Source organism: Chanodichthys erythropterus, chromosome 18, assembly GCF_024489055.1.
Source record: "Chanodichthys erythropterus isolate Z2021 chromosome 18, ASM2448905v1, whole genome shotgun sequence".
NCBI lineage: Eukaryota > Metazoa > Chordata > Actinopteri > Cypriniformes > Xenocyprididae > Chanodichthys > Chanodichthys erythropterus.
In genome coordinates, this window is record NC_090238.1 from 17969422 (window position 1) to 17995375 (window position 25954).

General features: G+C 37.4%; 1 protein-coding gene across 1 annotated transcript in view; it reads right to left on the reverse strand.

The window, feature by feature from the left end:
- The window catches only part of LOC137006704 (neuronal PAS domain-containing protein 3), a 352288-nt gene that overhangs the window by 262377 nt on the left and 63957 nt on the right, over positions 1-25954 (reverse strand). Inside the window, exon 2 of the mRNA XM_067367687.1 lies at positions 7557-7655. Coding sequence (XP_067223788.1) covers positions 7557-7655 — 99 coding nt within the window. The remainder of the gene's footprint in view (positions 1-7556; positions 7656-25954) is intronic.

The window sequence follows — 25954 nt, forward strand, 5'->3', positions numbered from 1 at the left end:
AAATGTTGTTAAAGGTGCCCTAGAACTTTTTTTTTAAAAGATGTAATATAAGTCTAATGTGTCCCCTGAATGTGTCTGTGAAGTTTCAGCTCAAAATACCCCATAGATTTTTTTTAGTTCATTTTTTCAACTGCCTATTTTGGGGCATAATTAGAAATGAGCCGATTCAGGGTGTGTGGCCCTTTAAATCTGGTGCTCCACGCCCAAGAGTGACTGCAGTGATTCAATCTTAATTTTATGAAGCGACAAGAGTATTTTTTTTTTATTTTCGCACAAAAAATAACGACTTTATTCAACAATAACAATATTAACAATATCTCCTCTTCTGTCTATGGAGGAGTCATATACCTCTCGGATTTCATCAAAAAATATCTTAATTTGTGTTTCGAAGATGAATAAAGGTCTTATGGGTGTGGAACAACATGAGGGTGAATAATTAATGACAGAATTTTAATTTTTAGGTGAACTAACCCTTTAACGTATGACCAGTGACATTTACTCGATTGATCAAGAGTTGGTCAGTACAGTATGTTGGTCAAGCATGTATTAAATTGATCAAAAGTAAAAGTAAATGTACATACAAATATTATATTTCAAGTAAATGCTGCCCCAAGAGCTCGCGCTTGCCTTAAACAACATAAAAAAAGTTCAAACAGCTAATATAACCCTCAAAATGGATCTTTACAAAGTGTCTGTCATGCAGCATGTCTAATCGCGTAAGTACAGTGTTTATTTGGATGTTTACATTTGATTCTGAATGAGTTTGAGGCTATATTACATGGTTAATGGCTAATGCTGCACTGTTGGAGAGATTTATAAAGAATGAAGTTGTTTATGAATTATACAGACTGCAAGTGTTTAAAAATGAAAATAGAGAAGGCTCTTGTCTCCGCGAATACAGTAAGAAACGATGGTAACTTTAATCACATTTAACAGTACATTAGCAACATGCTAACGAAACATTTAGAAAGACAATTTACAAATATCACTAAAAATATCATGTTATCATGGATCATGTCAGTTATTATTGCTCCATCTGCCATTTTTCGCTGTTGTCCTTGCTTGCTTACCTAGTCTGTTGATTCAGCTGTGCACAGACCCAGACATTAATACTGACTGCCCTTGTCTAATGCCTTGAACATGGACTGGCATATGCAAATATTGGGGCGTACACCCCGACTGTTACGTAACAGTTGGTGTTATGTTGAGATTCGCCTGTTCTTCAGAGGTCTTTTAAACAAATGAGATTTATATAAGAAGGAGGAAACAATGGAGTTTGAGACTCACTGTATGTCTTTTCCATGTACTGAACTCTTGTTATTTTACTATGCCGAGGTAAATTCAATTTTTGAATCTAGGGCACCCTTAATAAAAGAATCAAAAGGTAGAATTTTCATTTATTTATTTATTTTTTAAAGCAGAGGCTCTGTTCTTTCTTTTAATATATTGTATGTTCAGATATTCATACAACAAAATATTCTGAGGGCCATTAAATTTTTGTGAGAGTTGTCAACATTTTCTTTAAATTTAAAATAAAAAAGCTGGTGGGGAAAGAGTTAATGTCTACATCAATAATAGCAAATAGCAATAAATTTGAAAGAACAACATTACCATTTGGAAACGTTGAGATGCTCTTGAGAGTGATCTTGACCTTCAACCTCCACGTCCCCATCAATATCTTGTTTATCAGCAGGTAATGTCTCAAATAAATGATTCCTGGGATCATATAATGCAAAATCGCTGAGATTTATCTCTATTCTAGTATAAAAACAGCCCCGTTTTCACAATCCAATAAACTCCAGATCAAATAAAAGCAAAGTTTAACTAAAATATATCACAAAATGCAAGTAAAATGGGTTGTTACATGTTGACTTTAATTAAGAACAAAAACATTTCTTATACTACAAAACTAGGAAATCCCTTCTGGCAATGAAAGAGTTGCTTCAGATGATTAGAGGACTTCACACACCGAGCCAATGCATCTAAATCTTTGGCATTCACACACTTTAACTCTGTCTGACGTTTTAGCAGAGCTATTTCAATGCTCTGCTCCAACTGTTTAGTTGAATCCAATCCTAGTTTAGTCCAATGAGGTGTTTAAGGAGAAAAAGGGCTAGATGGGATATATAATGTGCATGTGTATGTACATGTAATGAATGTGAACGACTCAATCGCTGTGCATGTCTTGCTGTTTATGGGGCCAAAGGTCCCAATAAGCCTTGATAGAGGAGAGCTGGTATCTCTGTGAGAGCTGGACTCCGTAACGAGGAGAGACAGGTGTGCGGCAGACCCTTGGCCCCGCTGCGGCCCCTCACCGGCCCCATGCTGGGAAGAGAGGTGGCCATCCCTCTACACACAGCCATTTATCTCAATTTCAGTCTGCTCGGCTTTCCCAGATCAAACAGCACTTAAACTAAATAACCCTGCTGGAATTCACCCGCAGACTCATCAACCTGAGATACATAAGCACATCTCACAGTGACCAAACCAGACAGCCACTGCATTGGTTATACGCCATCACTTAAGAATAAAGTGTCTCATTATAATGCAGCCAAGTTAACATATATTAGCACGAAAAGCTAATTAAGTTAGTTCATTTTCTTGTAGAAAAACATATATTCATAAGTGTAAAAAGTTCATTATTGAGTGAAAAAAGGTGGAAATAAGACTTTTCTTAAATGTGTGAGCTATATTATTTAGTTACGATCACCTTTAAGGGGATATATCATCAAAACATATCATGCGCTTTTAAATGTATTATGTAGAAATACTAAAACATAAATCTCCACACAGAATATATATGGAAACTAATCTGCAAAAACAGCTCCTCTAGAAATCAACATGACATCACAACTGCAATAAAGGGTTAGTTCACCCAAAAAAAAAAAAAATTCTGTCATTAATTACTCACCCTCATGTCGTTCCACATCCATCAGACCTTCATTCATCTTCAGAACACAAATTAAGATATTTTTGATGAAATCCGCGAGGTATCTGACTCCTCCATAGACAGCAATATAACAATCACTTTCAAGGTCCAGAAAGGTACTAAAGACAGTGTTAAAAAAGTCGATGTGACTGCAGTGATTCAATCTTAATTTCATGAAGCGTCAAGAATATTTTTTTTTATTTTCGCACAAAAAATAACGACTTTATTCAACAATAACAATATTAACAATATCTCCTCTTCTGTCTATGGAGGAGTCATATACCACTTGGATTTCATCAAAAATATCTTATTTTTTGTTTCGAAGATGAATAAAGGTCTTATGAGTGTGTAACGACATGAGGGTGAATAATTAATGACAGAATTTTATTTTTTAGGTGAACTAACCCTTTAACGTATGACCAGTGACATTTACTCAATTGATCAAGAGTTGGTCAGTACAGTATGTTGGTCAAGCATGTATTAAATTGATCAAAAGTAAAGTAAATGTACATACAAATATTATATTTCAAATAAATGCTGTTCTTTTAGACTTTCTATTTATCAGAAACCTGAAAAAAAAAAAAAAAAACATCAAGGTTTTCACAAAAAAATTAAGCAGTTTTTATATCCTTGAAAGACATGGTCACTATGGTAACATAAAAAAAAAAAAAAAACTGAACCTGTGTGTTCCACAAAAACAAAACAAAAAAAAAGAGGAAAAAAAGCAGCATATGATTTTGGAACAACATGAGCTTGAGAGTAAATGTCTAAATTTTAATTTCTTATCCCTTTTATTCTAAAGGTCAAAGAGGGGGAGGATAATAGTCAACTGTTTTGGGTGCAAGAAACCTTGACTAATATAATAAGTGGACTTCTGGGAAAAAAAAATAAACTGCAACAAAAGCAGAATATGGTCCATTTAAATAATTTTCTGGCTTTTGAAGCATGCGCCTCTTTAATGGACAGCGAGGGCATCTAATGCCAGTATGTTGGCGTGGTGATGGTGTTGGCATTGTGCTTTTGTTCGCTGGAACGCTTTCAAAGAGGGATAAAAAGGTGAAAATCTATTTAGTGGCTTTACGCCATACCTAAAGTGTCAAAGCGTGAACAGAATGCCGGTGTGCGAGAAAAGAGACATAAAAATAGAGAAAGCGCTGATGACAGAGGCGGCAGATCTGGTGTTATACGTACTGGCAGGTAGTGTATCAGAAGCCGAGGGTGGTTGTACTAATAGTTCTAAATACACCCCATGATGAGCTATTAGAAGAGGCTTTTTGTGAATGTGATAAATAAATCCTCTTTAGTCAGTGTGACAGTAATCCCAGAGCCCCCGTGCCTCCGTTCCTTACCAATCCATCAAGCGGCGCCTGCATATAATCAGCGCGGCATATTTCTCAAATGCGTTTCCGTACGATACAAAGACTTCCCAAACACGCATACTGTATCTCTGGAAACTTCCAACCTGCCCTAGTCTCGAAGGAATATGTGAAACTCCACTTCCCACGATGCCTTGTTTCATCTTCACAGGTTCAAAATTAGCATCCGGCACAATAAAGGGCACTTCTGGAAAGAAGCATCGTTTATTAGAGCTACTGTATAAGCAATGCAGCTCGCCTTACTAAGCCTATTACATATTGAATTTCTGTTGCTGTGGCATAATTTATTTGAGCTGCCGTGGCTCAGAAGCAATAATACTTGTTTTTGATCAATTAAGAATGTCATTGTAAAGGGGAAATACTCACTTGGGGTTTCTTGCTGAATTTAAAAAACGCCAAAGAGTAATTCTACCTCAAATGAACAAAAAGAAAACATACATCCATGAGGCGAAAAAAAATCTTCTGAAAACCAAGGTTTGTTGTATATTTCTTAGCTGATAGTTGAGGAAAACATTAGAGAAAAGGACCCTTTACAAAAGTTGACTGTGGTAACAACAGTTTCAAACCTGTAACACCTTCATTCATCTTCAGAACACAAATTCAGATATTTTTGATGATATCTGAGAGCTTTCTGGCTCCTCCATAGACAGCAATTTAACCACCACTTTCAGGGTCCTGAAAGGTAGCAAAGACATCATTAAAAAAGTCAACATGACTGCAGTGGTTCAACCCTACTTTTACGAATACTTTTTGTGCGCAAAAACAAAAAAATAACGACTTTATTCAACCATATAGTCTCTTCTGTGTCATTCTCTTACGCTGTTTATGTTTGGCGATTCCAGGTTCTACATCAGAACTCTGGCTCATTATTGGCCGGCTCCTGCATCAACATCACACACATGAGTCGTGCTGCTCACGTGACACGTGTTAGCGAAGGAGATTGTTGAATAAAGTCGTTATTTTTGTTTTGGCGCACAAAAAGTATTTTTGTCGCTTCATAAAATTAAAGGAATAGTTCACCCAAAAATGAAAATTTGATGTTTATCTGCTTACCCCCAGGGCATCCAAGATGTAGGTGACTTTGTTTCTTCAGTAGAAAACAAATGATGATTTTTAACTCCAGCCGTTGCCACCTGTCAGTCATATAATGCATGTCAATGGGAACACAATCTATGAGAGTAAAAAAACATGCATAGACAAATCCAAATTTAACCCTGCGGCTCGTGACGACACATTGATGTCCTAAGACACAAAACGATCGGTTTGTGCGAGAAACCAAACAGTATTTTTTTATCATTTTTTACCTCTAATACACCACTATGTCCAACTGCCTTCGGTGCGTGAGGTGTGTACGCGACTGGCGCAGTTTAAAGATTTTCCACTTTCAAATAAAATTTTCCTGATAATTTAATAAAAATAATGTCATCCAAGATGTCCATGCCCTTCTTTCTTTGGTCGAAAAGAAATTAAGGTTTTTGATGAAAACATTCCAGGATTATTCTCCTTATAGTGGACTTCAGTGCGGTCTCTCCAAACGGTTGAAGGTCGAAATTACAGTTTCAGTGCAGCTTCAAAGGGCTTTAAACGAAAGCAGACGAGGAATAAGGGTCTTATCTAGCAAAACGATCTCTCATTTTCTAAAAAAATACAAATGTACACTACCAGTCAAAAGTTTGGAAACATTACTATTTTTAATGTTTTTGAACAAACTCTCTTATGCTCATTTTAAGGCTGCATTTATTTCATAATAAATACAGAAAAATATTTATATTTATGCTTTATAAACACAAATGATCACCTTGCACATGCGTACGCTTTCCATATTCTTCAAAAAGCTTGCGCTGTATGTCCTACCCTTCACTATTCTACTTATGGAAAAAATGGAACTGGCCACGTTCGTTCCATAAGCAGAATAGGGAAGGCATAGGACATACAGCGTTCAAGGCGATCATTTGTGTTTATAAAGCATATACATTTGTATTCTTTTTAGAAAATGACAGATCTTTTCACTAGATAAGACTCTTATTCCTCGTGTGGTATCGTTTAAAGCCCTTTGAAGCTGCACTGAAACTGTAATTTTGATCTTCAACCATCTGGAGGCCATTGAAGTCCACTATAAGGAGAATAATCCTGGAATGTTTTCATCAAAAACCTTAATTTCTTTTCGAACGAAGAAAGAAAGACATGAACATCTTGGATGACATAGGTGTAAGTAAATTATCAGGAAAATTTTATTTGAAAGTGGACTAATCCTTTAAACTGCGCCAGTCACGTACACACCTCACGCACCGGATGCTGTGCGTGCGCTTAAGGCAGTTGGACATAGTGGTGTATTAGAGGTAAAAAATGATATAAATACTGTTCGGTTTCTTGCACAATCCGATCGTTTCGTGTCTTAGGACATCAATGTGTCCTCACGAGCCGCAGGGTTTAATTTGGACTTGTCTATGCAAGTTTTATTTACTCTTATAGTAGAAGTTCCCATCCACTCGCATTATTTGACTGACAGACGGCAACGGTTGGAGTTAAAAATCATCATTTGTATTCTACTGAAGAAATAAAGTCACCTACATCTTGGATGCACTGGGGGTAAGCAGATAAACATCAAATTTTCATTTTTGGGTGAACTATCCCTTTAAGGTTGAACCACTGCAGTCACATGTACCTTTAGTACCTTTCTGGACCTTGAAAATTATGGTTATATTGTTGTCTATGGAGGAGTCAGATAGCTTGTGGATTTCATCAAAAATACCTTAATTTGTGTTCTGAAGATGAACGAAGGTCTTACGGGTGTGGAACGACATGAGGGTGAGTAATTAATAACAGAATTTTCATTTTTGGGTGAACTTACCCTTTAATAATGGATTTCTTTCATGAAGATTATGAAAGATGATAAAAGATTATGTTCAAAGATGAATTGTTTATAAAAGTCTGAAATACCTTTTTGATTATTTATTTTTGACATCACATGAATGCAGCACAACTTTTAGAGCAATAGCAATACCTATAATAGTAACTATGGCATTCTGGTAGAAACTATAGTTACCATGGCAAAAACAAAAAACTGTAAGGTGGAGCAAGAACAGTGTTATAAAAAACGTAATAAAGCAGAATCTTTATCATCTGTATCATCTACACTGTACAGTACAAATGTTATGTGTCTGTGTCAATGTGTGGAGTGCTGTTGAAATGATCTGTGATTTCTATTGTCTCCGGTTGGCCTGAGAGATGTGGTAGAAGGGATGGATTACCATGGTGATGAGGTATGTTGTTGCCCTCCAAGGTGGAGTGTCTTGGGCCTAGTGGCGGAGCAGGAGCTTGCATTAGCAGACCTCTCCCAGTATGGCTCGCTGTGGAAAAACGTGGAAAAGCTCTTAACAGCCGTAATGCACCAGACATTAGCATCCAGAATGACCCAGAATTCACACAAATTATGTACAACTTTGATGAGTCAAACATTTAAAAAAATAATTGCATACATTTGATAAACTGATAAATAATAAGGTAAACTCAGTAAGATGACAGACAAACAGATAGATAGACAGATATGATATGAGAGGTGTGTGAGACAGAAGATATAAAAATTAGGAAATTCTTGGAATCAGACAAAAAAAAAAATGGTAGTATGAGCCATGTGCAAATGAAATTCATCAGTAATAGATTTTCTTTTGGTGTTTATGATGTTAGTAATTAGTATGCGAATTATTTACACCACAAAGCATATTCTGATCATTTTGAAAGACAAAAAGCAGCATATAAGCTTACATATTGATAATTGTTTTGCAATATGCTCTTTACCTCTGTCTTATTGAATCATTGCCAGCCTCTAGAATGTTTATTGACTGATGTTAAACATGTATTTTTCAAAACAGTAGTTTAACATTAACACATTTTCCGGGTTATTGATTCAGGGCAATACGATTGGCTCGTCTCCGGCGCGATGCGCTACAGATAACGGGTGGCGTTCTAATTGCTCGGCATAAACGGCCTCGTTCACACATTTATCTGCAGCACTCAAACGCTAAAGAGCTTTTATTTGTTAAGGGCTCTTCATGATCCCTGTTAAATACCGGAGGTTGGTGCAGGATGAATGGGGAGGAATTGAAAGGCGAGGTTTTAGCGGAAAAGGATTGATATCAGACGGGGTGAACGCGGGCGAGTCCCTCTCTCTATCTCCTCTAGATTGATGCCTTGCAATTTACAAACTTCTGCGGGCCACAATTCATTTAGCACAATAAATTCCCTGCAGGTATGGAGAGTGTCGCCATTCTACCACCAACTGAATGAAAACACCTACACACGCAACGCTCCAACACACACACACACTCACCTACACATAAAGCACTGTGTCTCCACGGCCCAATGTAGGCCCATTTTGATTTTGTTTCATGGCCGTAAAAGGCACTGTATATTGCAGACAGCGGTGGAAGATTTGGTCCATTTTTCAAAGCAGACTATATTACCCCTACACCACGCATTCTCTTTAAAAAAAAAGACTTTTTTTTCCCCACATGTTGGGAAAACTAATCCCCATCTGGTGCATTGTACTCTATAAAATGCTCCGACGTGGCCTTTCCGTGATTTCCAGGGAATCGGCGATATGATTGAAAATGTGTCAGTTTTGTAAGCAGGCCTGCTCCGGGTGCACGTACAAAACAGCACCGCTGACCCTGACGCCTTTCTGATCGCGTCAGACTTCCTGTGGACGCTAAATCCTGGTCCTATGTGACTCCTTGACAATCCTACTAGCTGGAGAGAGATATGGACGTGTGCTAGATATGTTCTATTGCTGCTTTGACACAATAATTGCAGAACTTTTTCCATAATTATTAATTTCTTGATTTCGATGGCATTTTAGGAGATGGCCCAATTGGCAAGATTTTGGGAAAGAAACTCTAAATATAATAGAATGTTCATTGTGTGAAACTGGAAAATAGTGAGAAGCTATTTATCTAACACACTTATTTGACCAACAATTACATGCACCCAAATCCAGTCTGGGACAGTCTGGTTAGTATGAAAAAGCAGCAAAAAATGTTTTTGAACATTTTTAGTTTCAGTTATATAATATTAAGTAACTTAAAACAAAAAAAAAATAAGTAATTTTGTAGGATCAGGCACTTTGTGCAACACTGGCCCGAAGGCTAAAGCCCCAATATACTTCAAGCAAAATGGAAGCACGTTCTGATATGGTGTCATTTCAGGCAACAAAACCAGGCCAAAACCATGTTCAGGAAATGTTTGCTCCAGCTGGTAAACACCTTCAAACTAGGACCAAACTTTGATTTATTTTTAACCCCTAAGTGACAAACGAAAAACTTTGCCGTTAGTATATCGGAGCCTTAATTCACACTGTAAAAAAAACGGCAACAAACACCAAATTCTGCATATACAGTGTTAAACTGAAATAAAGCAGAAATAAAATAAAAGTTTAAATATTAGATTAAAAACTTAAACACGTAATGTTGCCTTGGCAACTAACCGAAATAAAATAAGTTGATGTTGAAGTGCTAAAATTACTGAAGTGTAGTTACGCCCAAGTGTAGGCTACTCGGTGTCTCTAATGTCATCTCTATCACGATTACATGATATTGCAGAGTTGTGTCGACATACTGTAAAAAAGAAGCTGGTTTAACTTAAAAAAGTAAGTTACCTGATTGCCTTAAAATTTTGAATTTATTCATATTAAAAATTTGAGTTAATACAATGAAAGCGATTGTTTTACTCAACAAAAACTCAAAATATTATGTTATCTGAACTACATTAATTATTGAAGCTGATTTGACAAAAGAAAAAATGTTAAGATCGAAAGCTTTTTACTTATTTTTAAATAGTCAGACTAGTATTCATTGTTGCTGTGAAATCGAAATAATGGAGAATTGTGAAATTTTGTCATCTAACAACCATATTTTTGGCAAAAATAACTATATTTTGCTTTTCAGCAAAAATAACTATATTTTGCTTTATATATTTTGACAAAAAAATCAAGTGTGCCACACGAGTCCTGAAAGTGAAGCCAAAGCATCTCGATCACCCCCAGGCGGCTGGAAGCACTATAGATCATAAACCCTGCCCTCTCCACGAAATGTAATGGGACACGAGACCAACTAAACAATCAATTTACACTTTAAACATTTTTTTTTTCTGTCATTTTAGGCAGTTTTTATCATGCTGGTGTTATTTAAAGAATGAACACTTGAACTAAGTTTGGTTTTAGTTAGTTGATGCTATAAAAACAGGGGTTTGACGTCATGATTGACAGCTGAGATTGACAGCTTCTTTGAGTGAAGCAGTCACTGAGGCGCCAACAGACTTTCTTCTGGATCTTCACGGGGAGATTGAAGCATGAACTTTAATTTCTACATTTCCATAACTGTTTATTTCACACCGACATGAGTTGTTCTGAGTTTGGGCAGGACCTTGATATCGCTGCTCCACTTCATGCTCATTACTGCACAGACTCGGGCTCCAAGTTCACTATGCGCAGACTCGAGACTCAAGACGTCAGCGCAATATTGGCACACTGGCGGCTTCAGTTACTACAATGGAAGAGAGTGAAGGTGCGTCGTCCATATTTTTTTTAGTCTATGGAAAAAATTATCATTTCATAGATTTTTAATAGAAATTCAGATTTCCTGTAGATGCAAAAATCCCTGACACTCCTACAGGCTGGAGAGAGAAGAATGTTTGCACAATATGTTCTCCTTCTAGTTTGGCCCAGACGCTCATAAAGTCAACAGCACAAGCGATGTAATACAGGCCTCAGAGTGTTGAAGATCTGCTCTGTGTGTGTGCAGTAGCATCCGAGGATTATTATCCAACAGGATGGAACCATGTCAGAACAGAGTTGCCTGTGCCAAAGGGCTGACAGACAGAGAAAGTGAGGTTGGTGGAGACAACGAGTAGAGCAGAGATGAGGAGATGTATTGAGGGAAAGGATATCCGTCTCTGGTTTCCCAGCAGTGTTCACTGATCATTGTTTTACTAAAAATATACACACACACACACACACAAGGAGAGAAGACCAGTACGAAGGAACTGCAGACCCGTGCTGCATCACAGAGACCTTCAATCCTCACAAAATGTGTAAGGAGTATGTCAATCAAACATAGGAACACTACACACACCTGTCACAACCCCGCAAAATAACACCTTATTTTCCCTCAGCTGCGTAAACGGAAGAATCCGTAGAGACTAAGAAGAGACAGAAGGCAGAATATGATTGAAAAATGGAAAATGAAAAAAAAAAAAAAATAAAACCCCATCCCGGGAGAAAAAAAAACTTTCTATATGGAAAATGCTGAAAATATACCTCTGGATGAACAAAAAGGTAAGTGCGTTTTGGTAGTAAAACCACAGCCACAAAGAGTAAAAAAAAACCTCACTGTCTTGCTAAATTCTCCTCCTGTGGAGTTTTCCTACTGTAACTAATGCTGGTCTGAAATACAGTTCACGTGGACTGAAGTATAGTTTGCAACTGGCATGAAATCAATCTGATCTAAACTGCAGAAGTCAGAGTTTTGATCAAATGTCCTTTAAAGACCCCCTATGGTGAAAATCAGGTTATTAATATTGTTTCTACTCTGTTTCCTACCATCACAATCATGTAACCAATCCAGTCCAATCCGGGGCTTTTCTCCACTGATTTCTATGATGTTCAAAGCGTTTCTAAGGATGCTGATGTTTAAAAGGCAGCTGTCTGATTCTGGGATGTCGAATGGGAACATGGTTTGTGTAACATTAGCAACACATTATTAGCTGTTTGATAATGTAGTCAAGCCAAAGGCTAATCATATCAATTACCGTTAAGTGTCCGACGTTGCAGAGAGCGATACGTAAAACACATTATCAATCTGATACATTGACTTGTATACGGCCCTATAATTTGCTCTTCTTCTTCAGAATCAGTTTCTGGTTCAAACATACATAGCTGAAATAAACCAGTATTTCCACTTGCCATTATGCAGCGTTTACTACAGTAAAGTTGACCGAGTAGATCAGGTTTTCCGAGCTGCTGTGATTGAGTGGAGGCTGGGACTAATTTGCATATTCATAGATCCATGTATATTACATGAAGCAAAGCTTTAGAGTTAAATTCAAGCTATTTTAAGGCATATAAAAAAAATAAAATAAAAACAAAATTAAAAAAAAAAAAATCACAGGATTTTTTTTTTTTTTTAAATATGTCATTTTTATTATCAAAGGTTAGTTTTAAGAGATACAACTATTGACTGCAGGTTTAAACTTTCAATATTTATATCAATAATTATACCATGTCAAATTCAATAACTTTACTCCATTTTACTGAAAACATTTTACACAAAAAAAAATTGACAATTGCCAGTAAAAGACAAAACAACCAAATATTCAAACATTAAAAAAGATAAAGAATGCAATTATTCTGTGTTGAAATGTTTATTAAATTAAAAAATGTATCAACATATAAATGCATTCTGTGCGGTTTCCTTCCATTGCGCTCCTTACATTTTTTAACACTTTAAAAAACAACCTCATAAGAAACATGTCCCATTGGGTCAGGTGAACCCAAAACCTGCATAATTATATATGGTCTAGATATTAAAAAATATGTACATATATCGTCTGTGGAAGTCTCAGGACCGAAAAAATGTTCTTCTAATCATTAAATTTGGTCTGAATGCAATGATAGGATGTCCTACCAGCAAAACACTAGTTGATTCTAGATTTATGTATGCTGTAGCTATAATGATAAACACTACTGATTGAATTCACAGTACACTCACACTCAAGTGTGACAGCAGCTTAAGACTCAACGAGTCCCATCAATGGCGTCAAGATGGACAAGCTTGCTAGGAATTGTCCTGCTTGTTTGAAAACACACATCTCAGACTACTACGGCCCACTGGCATGTTTATTAGGCTGCAATATTGACTGCTGGATTGGGCGTAGGGTCCGCCCCGTGTGATTTACGGGGGCTTTTATCGATGTCATCTGCTGGAGTGGGGTGAGTGACATTTACAGGTAAATTCTCTCATGCAAGAGTCCATTACAATAACACACAACCCATCCGCGGTCCCCCTGGTTCCCCCGTGCACATGCTGACCACAACCCAGCTACCATCACAGAGACAATAAATCTAGCGCACAGGGGCCAATGGCTCTGACCGCAGAGTTAACCTTACGTTCATGGAGAAAAGGGCCAGATTAGTCAGTCTGGACAAGATGGACATAAAACTGACACACAGCGAAAACCATAGAAAAGACAAGTTGTTTTCAACCTGAGGGGCCAAAATGGATATACCTAAATGGCTAAAATAAAAAAAGAAATAATATAAATGAAGACTGGAATTTTATTGTTGTTAAAGTGCCTCTACTATGCTATTTTAGAGGTTCAAAATTGTGTTTTGGAGGTCTCCTACAATAGGTTTATATGCATCCATGATAAAAAAATATTGCAGCATTTTCTCAAACTGATGGAAACAGTTTGAATTCAGTCTCTCTAAACCCTTCCTTTCCAAGAGCTTGCTCTGCTATGACTGGTCAGATGGTCTATTCTGTTGTAATGAATTGGCCATTATCATTCCTGAATTTCAGCACTGGAGGCGTCCTCACCTCTTGTACACACAGTGATACGAACAGTAACGAGGGCGTTGGTTTTACCGTATCAATTTGAGCCCGAGTCCTCATCCTTTGGAACCGCATGAAAAGTGTATTTGCTTTTGCAGTGCAGAAAAGGTCTTCTCGTCATGTCAACAACACAAGCCAAACTTTTCCAAGCCTCAGCTACAACTAAAGTGTTTGAGGGCAGGTCAAAGCATATGTTGTTTCACAGCCAATAAAGACCATAGGCTGGCATTATGCAAATTTGTTACAAACCTATGAAGGTTTGTGCAAGTAGTAAGACTGGAATTCAGAATGAACAGAATCGTTCTTTTTTTTTTTTTTTTTTGGGGGGGGGGTGACAATAACTCCATTTACTGTGTTTGATCTTTGAAACTCTGCAGACCTTTTACATTCACAAACAGCTATATTACACACTACATGGTAGGTAATATCCAAAAAAGCATAATAAAGGCACTTTAAGGGCTGTTAAATATAAATATATAAATAAATGTAAATAACATATATATATATATATATATATATATATAAATATATTTGTTAGCCTTAAAGTAGTCTGCTTGCTGCTTCAGGGTGTCAAGCACAAACAAGAAGGACCAAACGAAAGTTTAACAGCAACAACATCCATACATCCAGTTTGAGCTGTCACTATGAGAAAAGCCCCCTACGATTGAAGAAGATACAAGATGATACTGTCATCCATTTTTACTAACATACATGATGAAGAAACTGTGTTTCATGTGTCTGAGTTTTAGTAAGAAAGTGGGGGGACAGACACCTGACTCGCATATGTGTGTGTGTGTGTGTGTGTGTGTGTGTGTGTGTGTGTGTGTGTGTGTGTGTGTGTGTGTGTGTGTGTGTGTGTGTGTGTGTGTGTGTGTGTGTGTGTGTGCTTTTGTTTATATTACATTGTGGGGACCAAATGTCCCCATGATGTAATATAAACCTGAGTTCACCTACATCGTGGGGACCAGCCAGCGGTCCCCACAATGTAAATGGGTTTATAAATCATATAGAATGAGTTTTTGTGAAAAAGTAAAAGTTTGCACAGTTTCCTGTGAGGGTTAGGTTTAGGGGTAGGGGCAGGGTAGGGGGATAGAATGTACAGTTTGTTCAGTGTAAAATGCATTGAAGTCTATGGAAAGTCCCCACAATTCACAAAAACAAACATGTGTGTGTGTGTGTGTGTGTGTGTGTGTGTGTGTGTGTGTGTGTGTGTACTTGTTTTTGTGAAATATCAGGACACAAATGTGTATAATGACATGGGTATGACATAGGTATTACAAAAAGAGGTGAAATATGAGGACATTCAGCATGTCCCCACTTTTCAAAAGGCTTATAAATCACACAGAATGAGTTTTTGTGACAAAGTAAAAGTGTGCACAGTTTCCTGTGAGGGTTAGGTTTAGGGGTAGGGGTAGTGTAGGGGGATAGAAAATACGGTTTGTACAGTATAAAAACCATTACGCCTATGGAATGTCCCCACATTTCACAAAAACAAGTATGTGTGTGTGTGTGTGTGTGTGTGTGTGTGTGTGTGTGTGTGTGTGTGTGTGTGTGTGTGTGTGTGTGTGTGTGTGTGTGTGTGTGTGTGTGTGTGTGTGTGTGTGTGTGTGTGTGTGAGAGAGAGAGAGAGAGAGAGAGAGAGAGAGAGAGAGAGAGAGAGAGAGAGAGAGAGAGAGAGAGAGAGAGAGAGAGAGAGAGAGAGAGAGAGAGAGAAAGACAGCATCACTGTTCAAGTGCTGCTACGCAAATAAATTATTAAGACCCGTCTGCTGCACCACATCAAACCAGTAGAGAGACTGAGATATTCACTGCGGTACAGGGACAAGAGTGCCGTCATATCTGTTGAGCGCACACACACACACACATACATTCATGCTTAGAAATACAGAGACAAACCGTCATTCCACTTGTTCCAGCTCTTAAAGGAACAGTTCACCCAAAAATGAAATCTGACATTATTTACTCCTCCTTATGTTTTTCTAAACCCAAAATGACTTTCAAGGTGTTTTAGTTCTATTTCATACACTGAAACTATGCTCCATTAAGGACAAAAAGCAAGATAAAAGCAGTCCATAAGCCTGTGCACTATATCCCATGTGTTCTAAAGAAATTTGATAGCTTTGTGTGAGGAACAGACTAAATTTAAGGCGTTATTTAATGTAGATAGACAGCCATGGTCAACATTCACTTTCATTGTAAAGCAAAGTGTGTGATTTTACACATACACATACACATACATATACATATACATATACATATACATATATATATATATATATATATATAAAATTGCAAATACATTTTTTTTTTTTAACATTGTTTCCTACTGAACACAGTTGTGTAATGGCATTGTTTGGTGTTCTTTAGAGACGATTGTCGAGTTTTAAAAACTTTTAAACCTTCAAAATAAATGAATTTTATATGTACAGTTACTTTAACAACTCTTGCAACATCATAAAACAACTAAACAATAGCATTTGTTACTGACTCTATCACCACAGGAAAAGAAATTACACTGTAGTTGAATTGAGAGCCTTGAAATTCTGTCTCGAATATGATGAGAGAAAAAGACTGGAGAGTGCAAAATTATATAAAGACAATAAAATCATTGTTCTTGCTGGTTGCACACTAATCCACAAACTAAATGATTCTTATGAGAATAGTTAATGAAATCGTTAAGGAAACAGAAATGTTAAACGGAGCCAAAACCACCTTATTCAGCTCCTCAAGTGACATTCCCATTTAATTCTCCTTAATGAGCAGAACCGATGCAATCTGCAGACATTTCTGTGCTAATTTTAGGGGGAAAACCTCTGCTAAATGGATTCAAATGTGGTAAACCGAGCTGAAAGAAGCAACAAACGCACAAAAAAGTCAAAATATTTTACAAACTTGCTAGCAAAGGGGATGTGTAGAACTTGTGAATGACAGGCGTTACGATTCTGTTGAAATCAGTGGGCGCAGATTCAGTGTGGGCTGGCTAATGTGTAACAACCTCGAGAGTCTTTCTTCTATAATTTTATTTCTTGGAAAAATATTTGTATAATAGTCCCATATTTTCCCAGCTAATGCCAAGAATAAGTCATTATGAGCCCATTGATATCTGCTGCTCTATAAGTCTGTGTTCCCCGTAACCCCGGGCCTCAAAGCTGCGGTCGGCCCCGCGCCAACACTCCGCTAAAGAGAGCTTGAGCTTTCAGCGGGCGGAATCAAATCCCAGCCAGTGTTTCAGTTCACATTAGGTGAATGACACTCACGCATATGCTTTGCTGAAAGTGCCAGAGGAGAAATCTGAATGATTCAGACCGAGCGTGTGTGTGTGTGTGTGTGTGTGAGAAGTGAGTCTCGCAGCTCCTCACAGTGTGGGTGTGTGCTGAGAACACCGTACCCTCGGCAGGCATCTAGATTGACTCTCTCCTGTAGGCTATAACGGGTAACATCTCTGATGTCATGAACTTGAGTGAGACACTAATGATGCCAATTTATTCACAACTACAGCTCTTACTTTATCATTCCACACTTGTTCCTCAAGGCCAAATGCAGTTTCCAGCGCAAGCCGAGCTGGGAGGATGTAAACCATGCTGCACAGGAAGTCCGACTACATCCATTTGGTGGGATAGAGCACTTAAATAAACAAACTAATCTATGATGAATTGAATTGAAAAATAACTCACTTTTCAAAGTCAACATGAAATCCATTTTGTATTCATAATATGGTGTTTTTCCAAGTGAAAACCATTTCCCAAATGTTCCTTCATCTGAGGATACATCATAGCAAAATTTAAGTCATTATTCAGTGATAATTTCCCCCTTCAGCAAGCTGTTAAACACTACCACCAACCAACCTGAGAACTTGATCAGTCTGATACACACAAATCATTCAGACCCTAAGTGATTTATTAAAAAAAAAAAAAAATCAAATCAGAATAACTTTTTGTTTATGAATAATATATTCATTCTCAAATGAATGCAGATGTAAGGATTTTCAGTGACTAATATTTATACAGTTGTGGTCATAAATCTTGCAGAATCTTCAAAGAGTTTATTTTAACAAAATATGCAGGATCGTAAAACATGCATGTTTTTTTTTTTTGTTTTTTTTTATGTAGTACTGTCCTGAGTAAGCTGTTTCACATAACAGATGTTTACATACAGTCCAAGACAAAATATTAGCTGAATTTATAAAAAATGACCCTGTTTAAAAGGTTTACAGTTACATGCACTTGATTCCTAATACTGTGTGTCAATACATGGATGATCCACAGGTGTTTTTATGTTTTGTGGTATGTTCATGAGTCCCTTGTTTGTTTGAAGAGTTAAACTGCTCAATGTTCTTCAGAAAAAGAAGAAGAAAAAAACAGGTCCTGCAAATTCTTTGGTTTCCAGCATCATTTGCATATTTGAACCCTTTCCAGCAGTGGCTGTATGGTTTTGAGATCCATCTTTTCACACTGAGGACAACTGAGGCATTCAAACATTTATTAAAAAAGGTGAAAACATTCACTGATTCTCCAGAAAGGAAAGGCAATGTATTAGTGTAGTGTATTATTATTTTATTCACCTAAAAATTATCCCATGATTTACTCACCCTCAAGCCATCCTAGGTGTACAGTATATGACCATCTTCTTTCAGACTAACACAGTCGGAGATATATTTAAAAATATTCACAGTCCTCCAAGGTTTATAATGGGTATAAATGGGGGCCCACATTTTGAACAAAAAAAAAAAAAAGCATCCATACATAATAAAAGTAATCCATACGGCTCCAGTGGGTTAATAAAGGCCTTTTGAAGCGAAGCGATGCGTTCTTGTAAGAAAAATATCCATATTTAAAACTTTATAAATTCAAATAACTAGCTTGCAGCGGATGATCGTACGCATACTGCGCAACTCGCCAAATGAGTAACCCGTGACGTGATGTATGATACAGGATGTAGGAGTATCGTAAGCTTAGACGTCTCTCGCGGTTTAAACAAATGTGCAACAAACTCAAGCTCATCTTCTTCTTTTATATCAAAATCCTACAACATTTCTTTTTAAAATTTCTCGTTTTAGACTTCTAATTTATGACCGGTGGTTTGTTTTGCTCTCTCCTCTGTGCCTCCACGTTCGGGTCAAAGGTTGCTCTTCCGCCCAAAAGGCCTTTATTAACCCACTGGAGCCTTATGGATTACTTTGATTATGGATGGATGCATTTTTTTTTGTTCAAAACGCAGGCCCCTATTCACAAACATTATAAACCTTGGAGGGCTAGGATATTTTAAAAAATATCTCTGATAGTGTTTGTCTGAAAGAGGATAGTCATATTGTATACCTCCAGGATGGCTTGAGTGTGAGTAAATCATGGGATAATTTTAATTTTTGAGTGAACTAACCCTTTAAGAGCCAGGGGTGATAACTTTTCAACAGGAAATTGTTTCTTATTATGTTTAAAGATCATATTTTAATTTAGTGCAGCCCTTTAGAAGCTAAAGAAGATACTTGCATGTTTTCCAGAAGACAAAATAATTACAATTTACCTGATCTTTAAATTCAAAAAAGTTTTTACTCCCCTGCATTCCTTCTGGAGCATCAGTAGCATCAGTATGTTTCATCCACCTATTTTTATGCGCATTTTAGGATATCGCATAAAAAAATAAAAAAATAAAAAAAAAATAAACGCTGGATGAAAATGCCAAAATGCGCATTAAATTCTAAAAACGCACATAAAAAAACATATGTGCTATTCATCCGATAAGAAAACGTGCATAAACTATGATGGAAACACTGAATAAATTCCTCAATGCCCATAAAAAAAAACAAAAAAAAAAAACACGTGGCGTTGTGATGGGACGGCATAACTGGACTAACCAGCTGACCGATCTCATAGCACAGCATGTGAAATGCTGTTTTGGTTGTTCTGAAATGCCTGAGAAAAGTCTGTCGTCAAAGTGGTTCAGTATAATTACCTCCCAGAACGGTCTTACAAGACTGCGTTCCCAAACAGCAGGAATCCACCTACAAAAGTAAGATAAATTTACTGCATTTCATCTGCACGCTCTGAGGTGCAAGTAATTTATTATTTACAAATTTATTATATTTACCGCCGGTTTCACAGACAAGACTAGTCCCAGACTAAAATGCATGTTTGAGCTAATTTAACTAAAAGCAACTTGTACTGACATGTCTTAAAATATGTCAGTGGCATTGTTTTGTCTCAAGATGCACACCAGTAATGTTTTTCTTCTAGTTTTAAAAGCTATTTAAATATCCTAATTGGAATAAGGCCTAGTCCTCGCTTAGGCTAAGCCCTGTCTGTGAAGCTGGGCCATAGTGGCTTCTCCTACTGCAGCAAGCATCTTAGTGATATTTAGCGCCAGTTTATCAGGAAGCAGTGGCATGCACATTGGGGGGTGGGAATTTGACTTGAGTACCTGCCCCTTTGATCGCGAAATTGAAAGTGCCCTTTGCAGTCGCCCTCGCGGTGTCCCCGCGTTACGATTTCTCTCCCAACCACGCGATTCCGTCCCTGCCCGCCACTGTCAGGAAGTGACGATTTTGTTCTCTTAGACTTACTGGATAGAAACAGTGCTTTAATCGCAAATGTTTTATGCAATATTACAATTTTGGCTAGTGAATGTTTTCACCTGTTTCACCAATCATCATATTAGAATGACTGGAGTAATAATGCTGAAAATTCAGCTTCGTCATCACAGGAATAAATTACAATTTAAAGGGGTGGTTGCATGCGATTTCACTTTTTTAACTTTAGTTAGTGTGTAATGTTGCTGCTTGAGCATAAACAGTATCTGCAAAGTTACAGCGCTGAACATTCAATGCAAACGGAGATATTGTCTTTTAAAGTTATGGCAGTTTAAAGCCTACCAAAACAGGCGGTTTGGACTACAACGAGCTTCTTCCCGGGTTGGTGACATCATAAACCCTTGCTATTAACATAAACACGCCCCCGGGAACACACAACAAAGTGGGCGAGGCCATGTGGCGCGGCATAATGAAAGCGGAAGAGTTGTTTACACCGAACGCGAGCTGTGCGACGCGACGCGTCAAAAGATATAGAACCCATTATTATCTGTGATATTTTCTACACTGGATGCGCCGCTGAAGACAGCTTCCTGAATCTACACGAGTTCAATGCTGGATTTACACAAAGACTTTTACTGAAAGATGAAGCAGTTCCCACTTTAAAAGCAGAAGCTGCTGTTTATCGCTCCCAAACTGTAAGTATGTTTTATTGTCTTTTAAACGTAATGTTATAGTTCTGTTGCTATTTTTAATACATCAAGGACGTATACAAAGAGCAACTTGTTTATGCTAGCCAGTTAGCTAAGTTCTAGTGCAACAAACACCAACAAACTTCTATGTTCATAGACAAACAGTTGTTCATGCTATAAATTAAAAGATACCTTTACAAAAATGCGACTACTCAGTCATGTATTCGGCAACAGTAAAGCTTTAATCAGGATAAAACTGTATATTGAAAGCTAACAAACAACAGTGACAGCATCTAAACACAAATACTAAATGAAATACCATTCATAAACGTCCTTTAAAAGCTGCGATTGGAGAGGTTCTGCCTGACCCTCTTCATCTGGGTCTGATTCGGCTCAATTTGATACAGCAATATAGGCGCTATTATTTACTTTCCACCTAAGCGCATAACTACGAATGGTAAGGGGCGTGGCGTTTCCGGACGCTTCAGAGAATCACGACAGACTGGGCCAGTTACCAACCTGCTGACCAATCTGAGCACACTGCGTATGTCGGAGGGAGTGGCTTCATAGAAGCAGGAAGTCAAACGAGCCGTTCATATGACAGTGGAAACAGAGGTGTAGAATTAAGATAAAATATATGAAAAATACAGCATTTAAAAAAAAAACCCGAAGCATTAAGACATGTTAAACTGTGCACCCAAAACACAATCAAGCCTAGAAAAAAACCATGTAACCACCCCTTTAAAATCAATTAAAATAGAAAACAATTATTTTAAATTGTCATAATATTTCACAATATCTCTGTTTTACTGTATTTTGATCAAATAAATAAGGCCTCGGTGGTGTTTTTTTCTTCCCGACCCCAAACTTTTGAATAGCAAATCCACCTTTTGTTTTCACAGAAGAGTGTTCCACGTAAACAGAGTCTGATTTCATGTTGACTTTAAAAGAGAACTCTGTTTTGCAAATGAGTTCTGATGAAACGCTTCGTAGGAAGGCTGATATGATCGAATCAAGAAAGAAAACATCTCATAGCAAGATTCATTTGTGTTCTTTTTAAGTTCTTTGGAGGCAGGGGGAACGGGAGGTTGTGAAGAGAGGAGGAGGATAAAAGGAAGGAACGAAATGATGGATAGAGCAGAGCGGGTGGCTGTGATTCACTGTTTTGTCACCTGCAGTGGGACTGACCTTCATCTCTCCCCAATCAGCCTATTTACTCAGCATCAACGCCTCTCTTTCACTGGAGTGGCTCAAATTATCAGTGCCATTATTCAAAAAAGACAGCAGCGTGGCGATGCGACGAGATAGCTCTCAAACCCAACTCTATGAGCTCCGAGAGGGCATATTCACAACCGACCCACTGCTAACAAAGCAAAAAAAAAAAAAAAAAAAAAAGCCCTCAGGAAAACGGCGTTTGATTCGCCGCAACTTCGTGAGCAACGGAGCTTACAATTTAATTAATTAAACTTAAAGCGCTGACTCTGCCTGCGATTGGTCACGGCTCTTCCTTTTTGTCTGTTTTATAGCTTTTCTCACACCAACGTCATGTTTCAGGAGTTTTTTGCTCCAACGGGGGCTTTAGCAAATCTGACACTAAATAAAAGAGTGAAGTGCAACCCGTAGCACATCCTGCAGGCTTCTGGAAGTGTTCGGGTCATGGACAGCGCTGTTCAATTAAGCCTGCGGCTATTTGTGTGTGTGTACAGTAGCGCTCTCTCCTAACATTCTCCATTATGTCTACAGTCCTCACTGTCATATTTGATTTGCTGCGCGATGAAATGGGGGGAGTGCGTCAGAGAGACTGTCAGTCACCACGGGAGAGAACGAGAACGATAGAGAGAGAGAGAGATGGGGCAGAGAAAGAGAGCGCTTGAAAGGAACTGCAAGAGAGCAATGAAGATCTGCGCAGAGGGAGTCCGCATACGCTTTCGTCTTTGAAATAACTTCCAAACGGCTGGCCGCCACAGTCGCCGGCATTGTGTTACCCCACCGCGGCATCTGCATCCTATTAATAAGAGCAAAAGAATCGCAATTACACTCTATTACTTCAGAAAAGAAGCGAAAGTAATTGATAGACTGGAACTCGGCCAAATGGCTGCTGTACCAATTAGAGGATCATCTTCTCCGGCTTTGTGCGAATATTTGAGGGCAAACATCTCACGCCATTTGCATGCGGTGTCATTTTGCTGCCAATGATTACAGAGTAGTGAAAGTCTTTGCCCACATAAAGTAAAACATCTGGGAATGTTTTTCCATATATTACATATGTATTTATGCATTACTGTGTTTATGCATGTCAATCCAGGAGAGATGGTTTCACCTGGAAATATCTGAGGCAAGCCAGTCAAAACCACTCCTTCATTCATATTTGGGTGATTCTTCAATTAGGGGAACTTTTATGTCCCCAGATTATACATTCATGTTAAAAATAATATATTATAAAATAAATAGTTTAGTTATGTCAAATAATATTTATTGCACCACCAAAAAATGTTATACACAAAAATCAGTATGATTTCCATGTTTAAAAATGTTTTCATCACTAATATTTGGCTACTCAAGCCTTGTCCCCAACCCAGACTTTAAAACTTGTCTGCTCTGAAAATGTGATAAAATGTTATCAGTTCATTAAAAAATCACAATAGATGTTTAAACAGTAACTTAAAAAGGCACTTGATGCATAATTTGGGTTCATATCTGTGCAATTTGTGAATATTTTTAACAATTTAGTATTGTCCACAACAATACTGTCATTACCGCGACAGTCTATGATTACAACAAGGATTTTTTTGAGGGTAAGACTTGTTTATGCCGTAACCATGGAAATGAAGACCAGCAAGGGAGCACATGTCAGCCATGGAAGAACAGTGACATTTGATGTCTGAAAAAGTAAGTAATTTAATCATGAATTCCTTCTGATCATTGAGTAGACTTATTCAGCGTCATTACCATTAATGCTGTAGCGGCAATATTGTGATAAATATATGTATATATTCACATGATTTATGTGTATTTAAAGTTCTTTTTGTACTAGCTGTTGAGTGATGTTAGCAAATCCATGACCTAGCATCTTTTTTTCCTGAAAAACAAAAAAAAATGTCATTACCGCAACACGTCATTACCAACACACAACTTGTTGTGATGGTAATGACAAGTGATGGTGGTAATGACATGTTCTGTGTCACTATCTATATCATATTATGTGTTTATAAATTAAGTTAAAGAAGCATAATAGTGTTATTTTACAATGAAACTTAAATGAGATGCCTTACTTCCTAAAACTATTTTTTCTTATTTTTTAACTAGAATGGCTCCCAAGAAATCAGCTGAAAGGTCTAGAGATTAAGGGAAAAAATTGAAGGAAGATCCTGTAAAATACATGTTTGAAAGCAAACACATTTCATTATACACTGTGTGCAGAATTATTAGGCAAGTTGATTTTCTGATCATATTTTTTTTCCAAGAACATTTTACCAATTCCAATCCACATCAATCTTAATAACTACTATTAATATTGTTTTTAATAATTTATAAGTGATATATAATTGTTCATGAAGGCTGGAAATGAAAAATGCCTTATATTCAGGTGTGCAGAATTATTAGGCAGGTTTTCTTTTACAGATAAAATGAGCCAAAAAAGAGAGGGTCATACAAAAACAGCTGGAAAAGAAAAGACACATGTTAACTGCAAAATAATTAAGAATTAAGGTGAAGAATTAAGTGTGAAACCATTAGGAACCCTTTAGTCTCCAGTGCCACCATTTCCCAGTACTGAAACCTACCTGGAGTCTTCAGAAGTGTGAGGTGTCAGGATCTCAGAGACTTAGGTTAGGTGAAGAATCCTAAAAAATGACCCGCTCTTAATAAGAATCACAAGCTGAAGTGTTATAAAATACATGAAGACTGGGTTTTTATAGGCCTTATAGACAGACAGCTTGAGAGTGACTCCTGAAGGACCAGCACCACATCCTCTTGTACCACTGTTTGAAGAATTTATCTTCCAGAATCTGGCAGTAAGGTGTGGGAGTTCACTTTTAGTCCATCTCTTATCCTGAAATGTCCATCTTGCAGAGATGGACTAAATGATCTTCCAAAACTTACTGCCAGATTCTGGAAGATAAATTCTTCAAACAGTGGTACAAGAGGATGTGGTGCTGGTCCTTCAGGAGTCACTCTCAAGCTGTCTGTCTATAAGGCCTATAAAAACCCAGTCTTCATGTATTTTATAACACTTCAGCTTGTGATTCTTATTAAGAGCAGGTCGCTTTTTAGGATTCTTCATCTAACCTAAGTCTCTGAGATCCTGACACCTCACACTTCTGAAGACTCCAGGTAGGTTTCAGTACTGGGAAATGGTGGCGCTGGAGACTAAAGGGTTCCTGATGGTTTCACACTTAATTCTTCACCTTAATTCTTAATTATTTTGCAGTTAACGTGTCTTTTCTTCTCCAGCTGTTTTTGTATGACCCCGCTGACCCAATGAGCATTTCACTGTCCAATGGTCATGCTTTAACTTTGCAATTTCTAGTATTACATTAGTATTGCGTCCTTCTCATGAGTATTTAATAATTTTTGACTTTTCAGTCTGAGTTAAATCTCTTTTTTGGCTCATTTTATCTGTAAAAGAAAACCTGCCTAATAATTCTGCACACCTGAATATAAGGCATTTTTCATTTCCAGCCTTCATGAACAATTATATATCACTTATAAATGATTAAAAACAATATTAATAGTAGTTATTAAGATTGATGTGGATTGGAATTTGTAAAATGTGCCTGGAAAAAAATATGATCAGAAAATCAACTTGCCTAATAATTCTGCACACAGTGTAT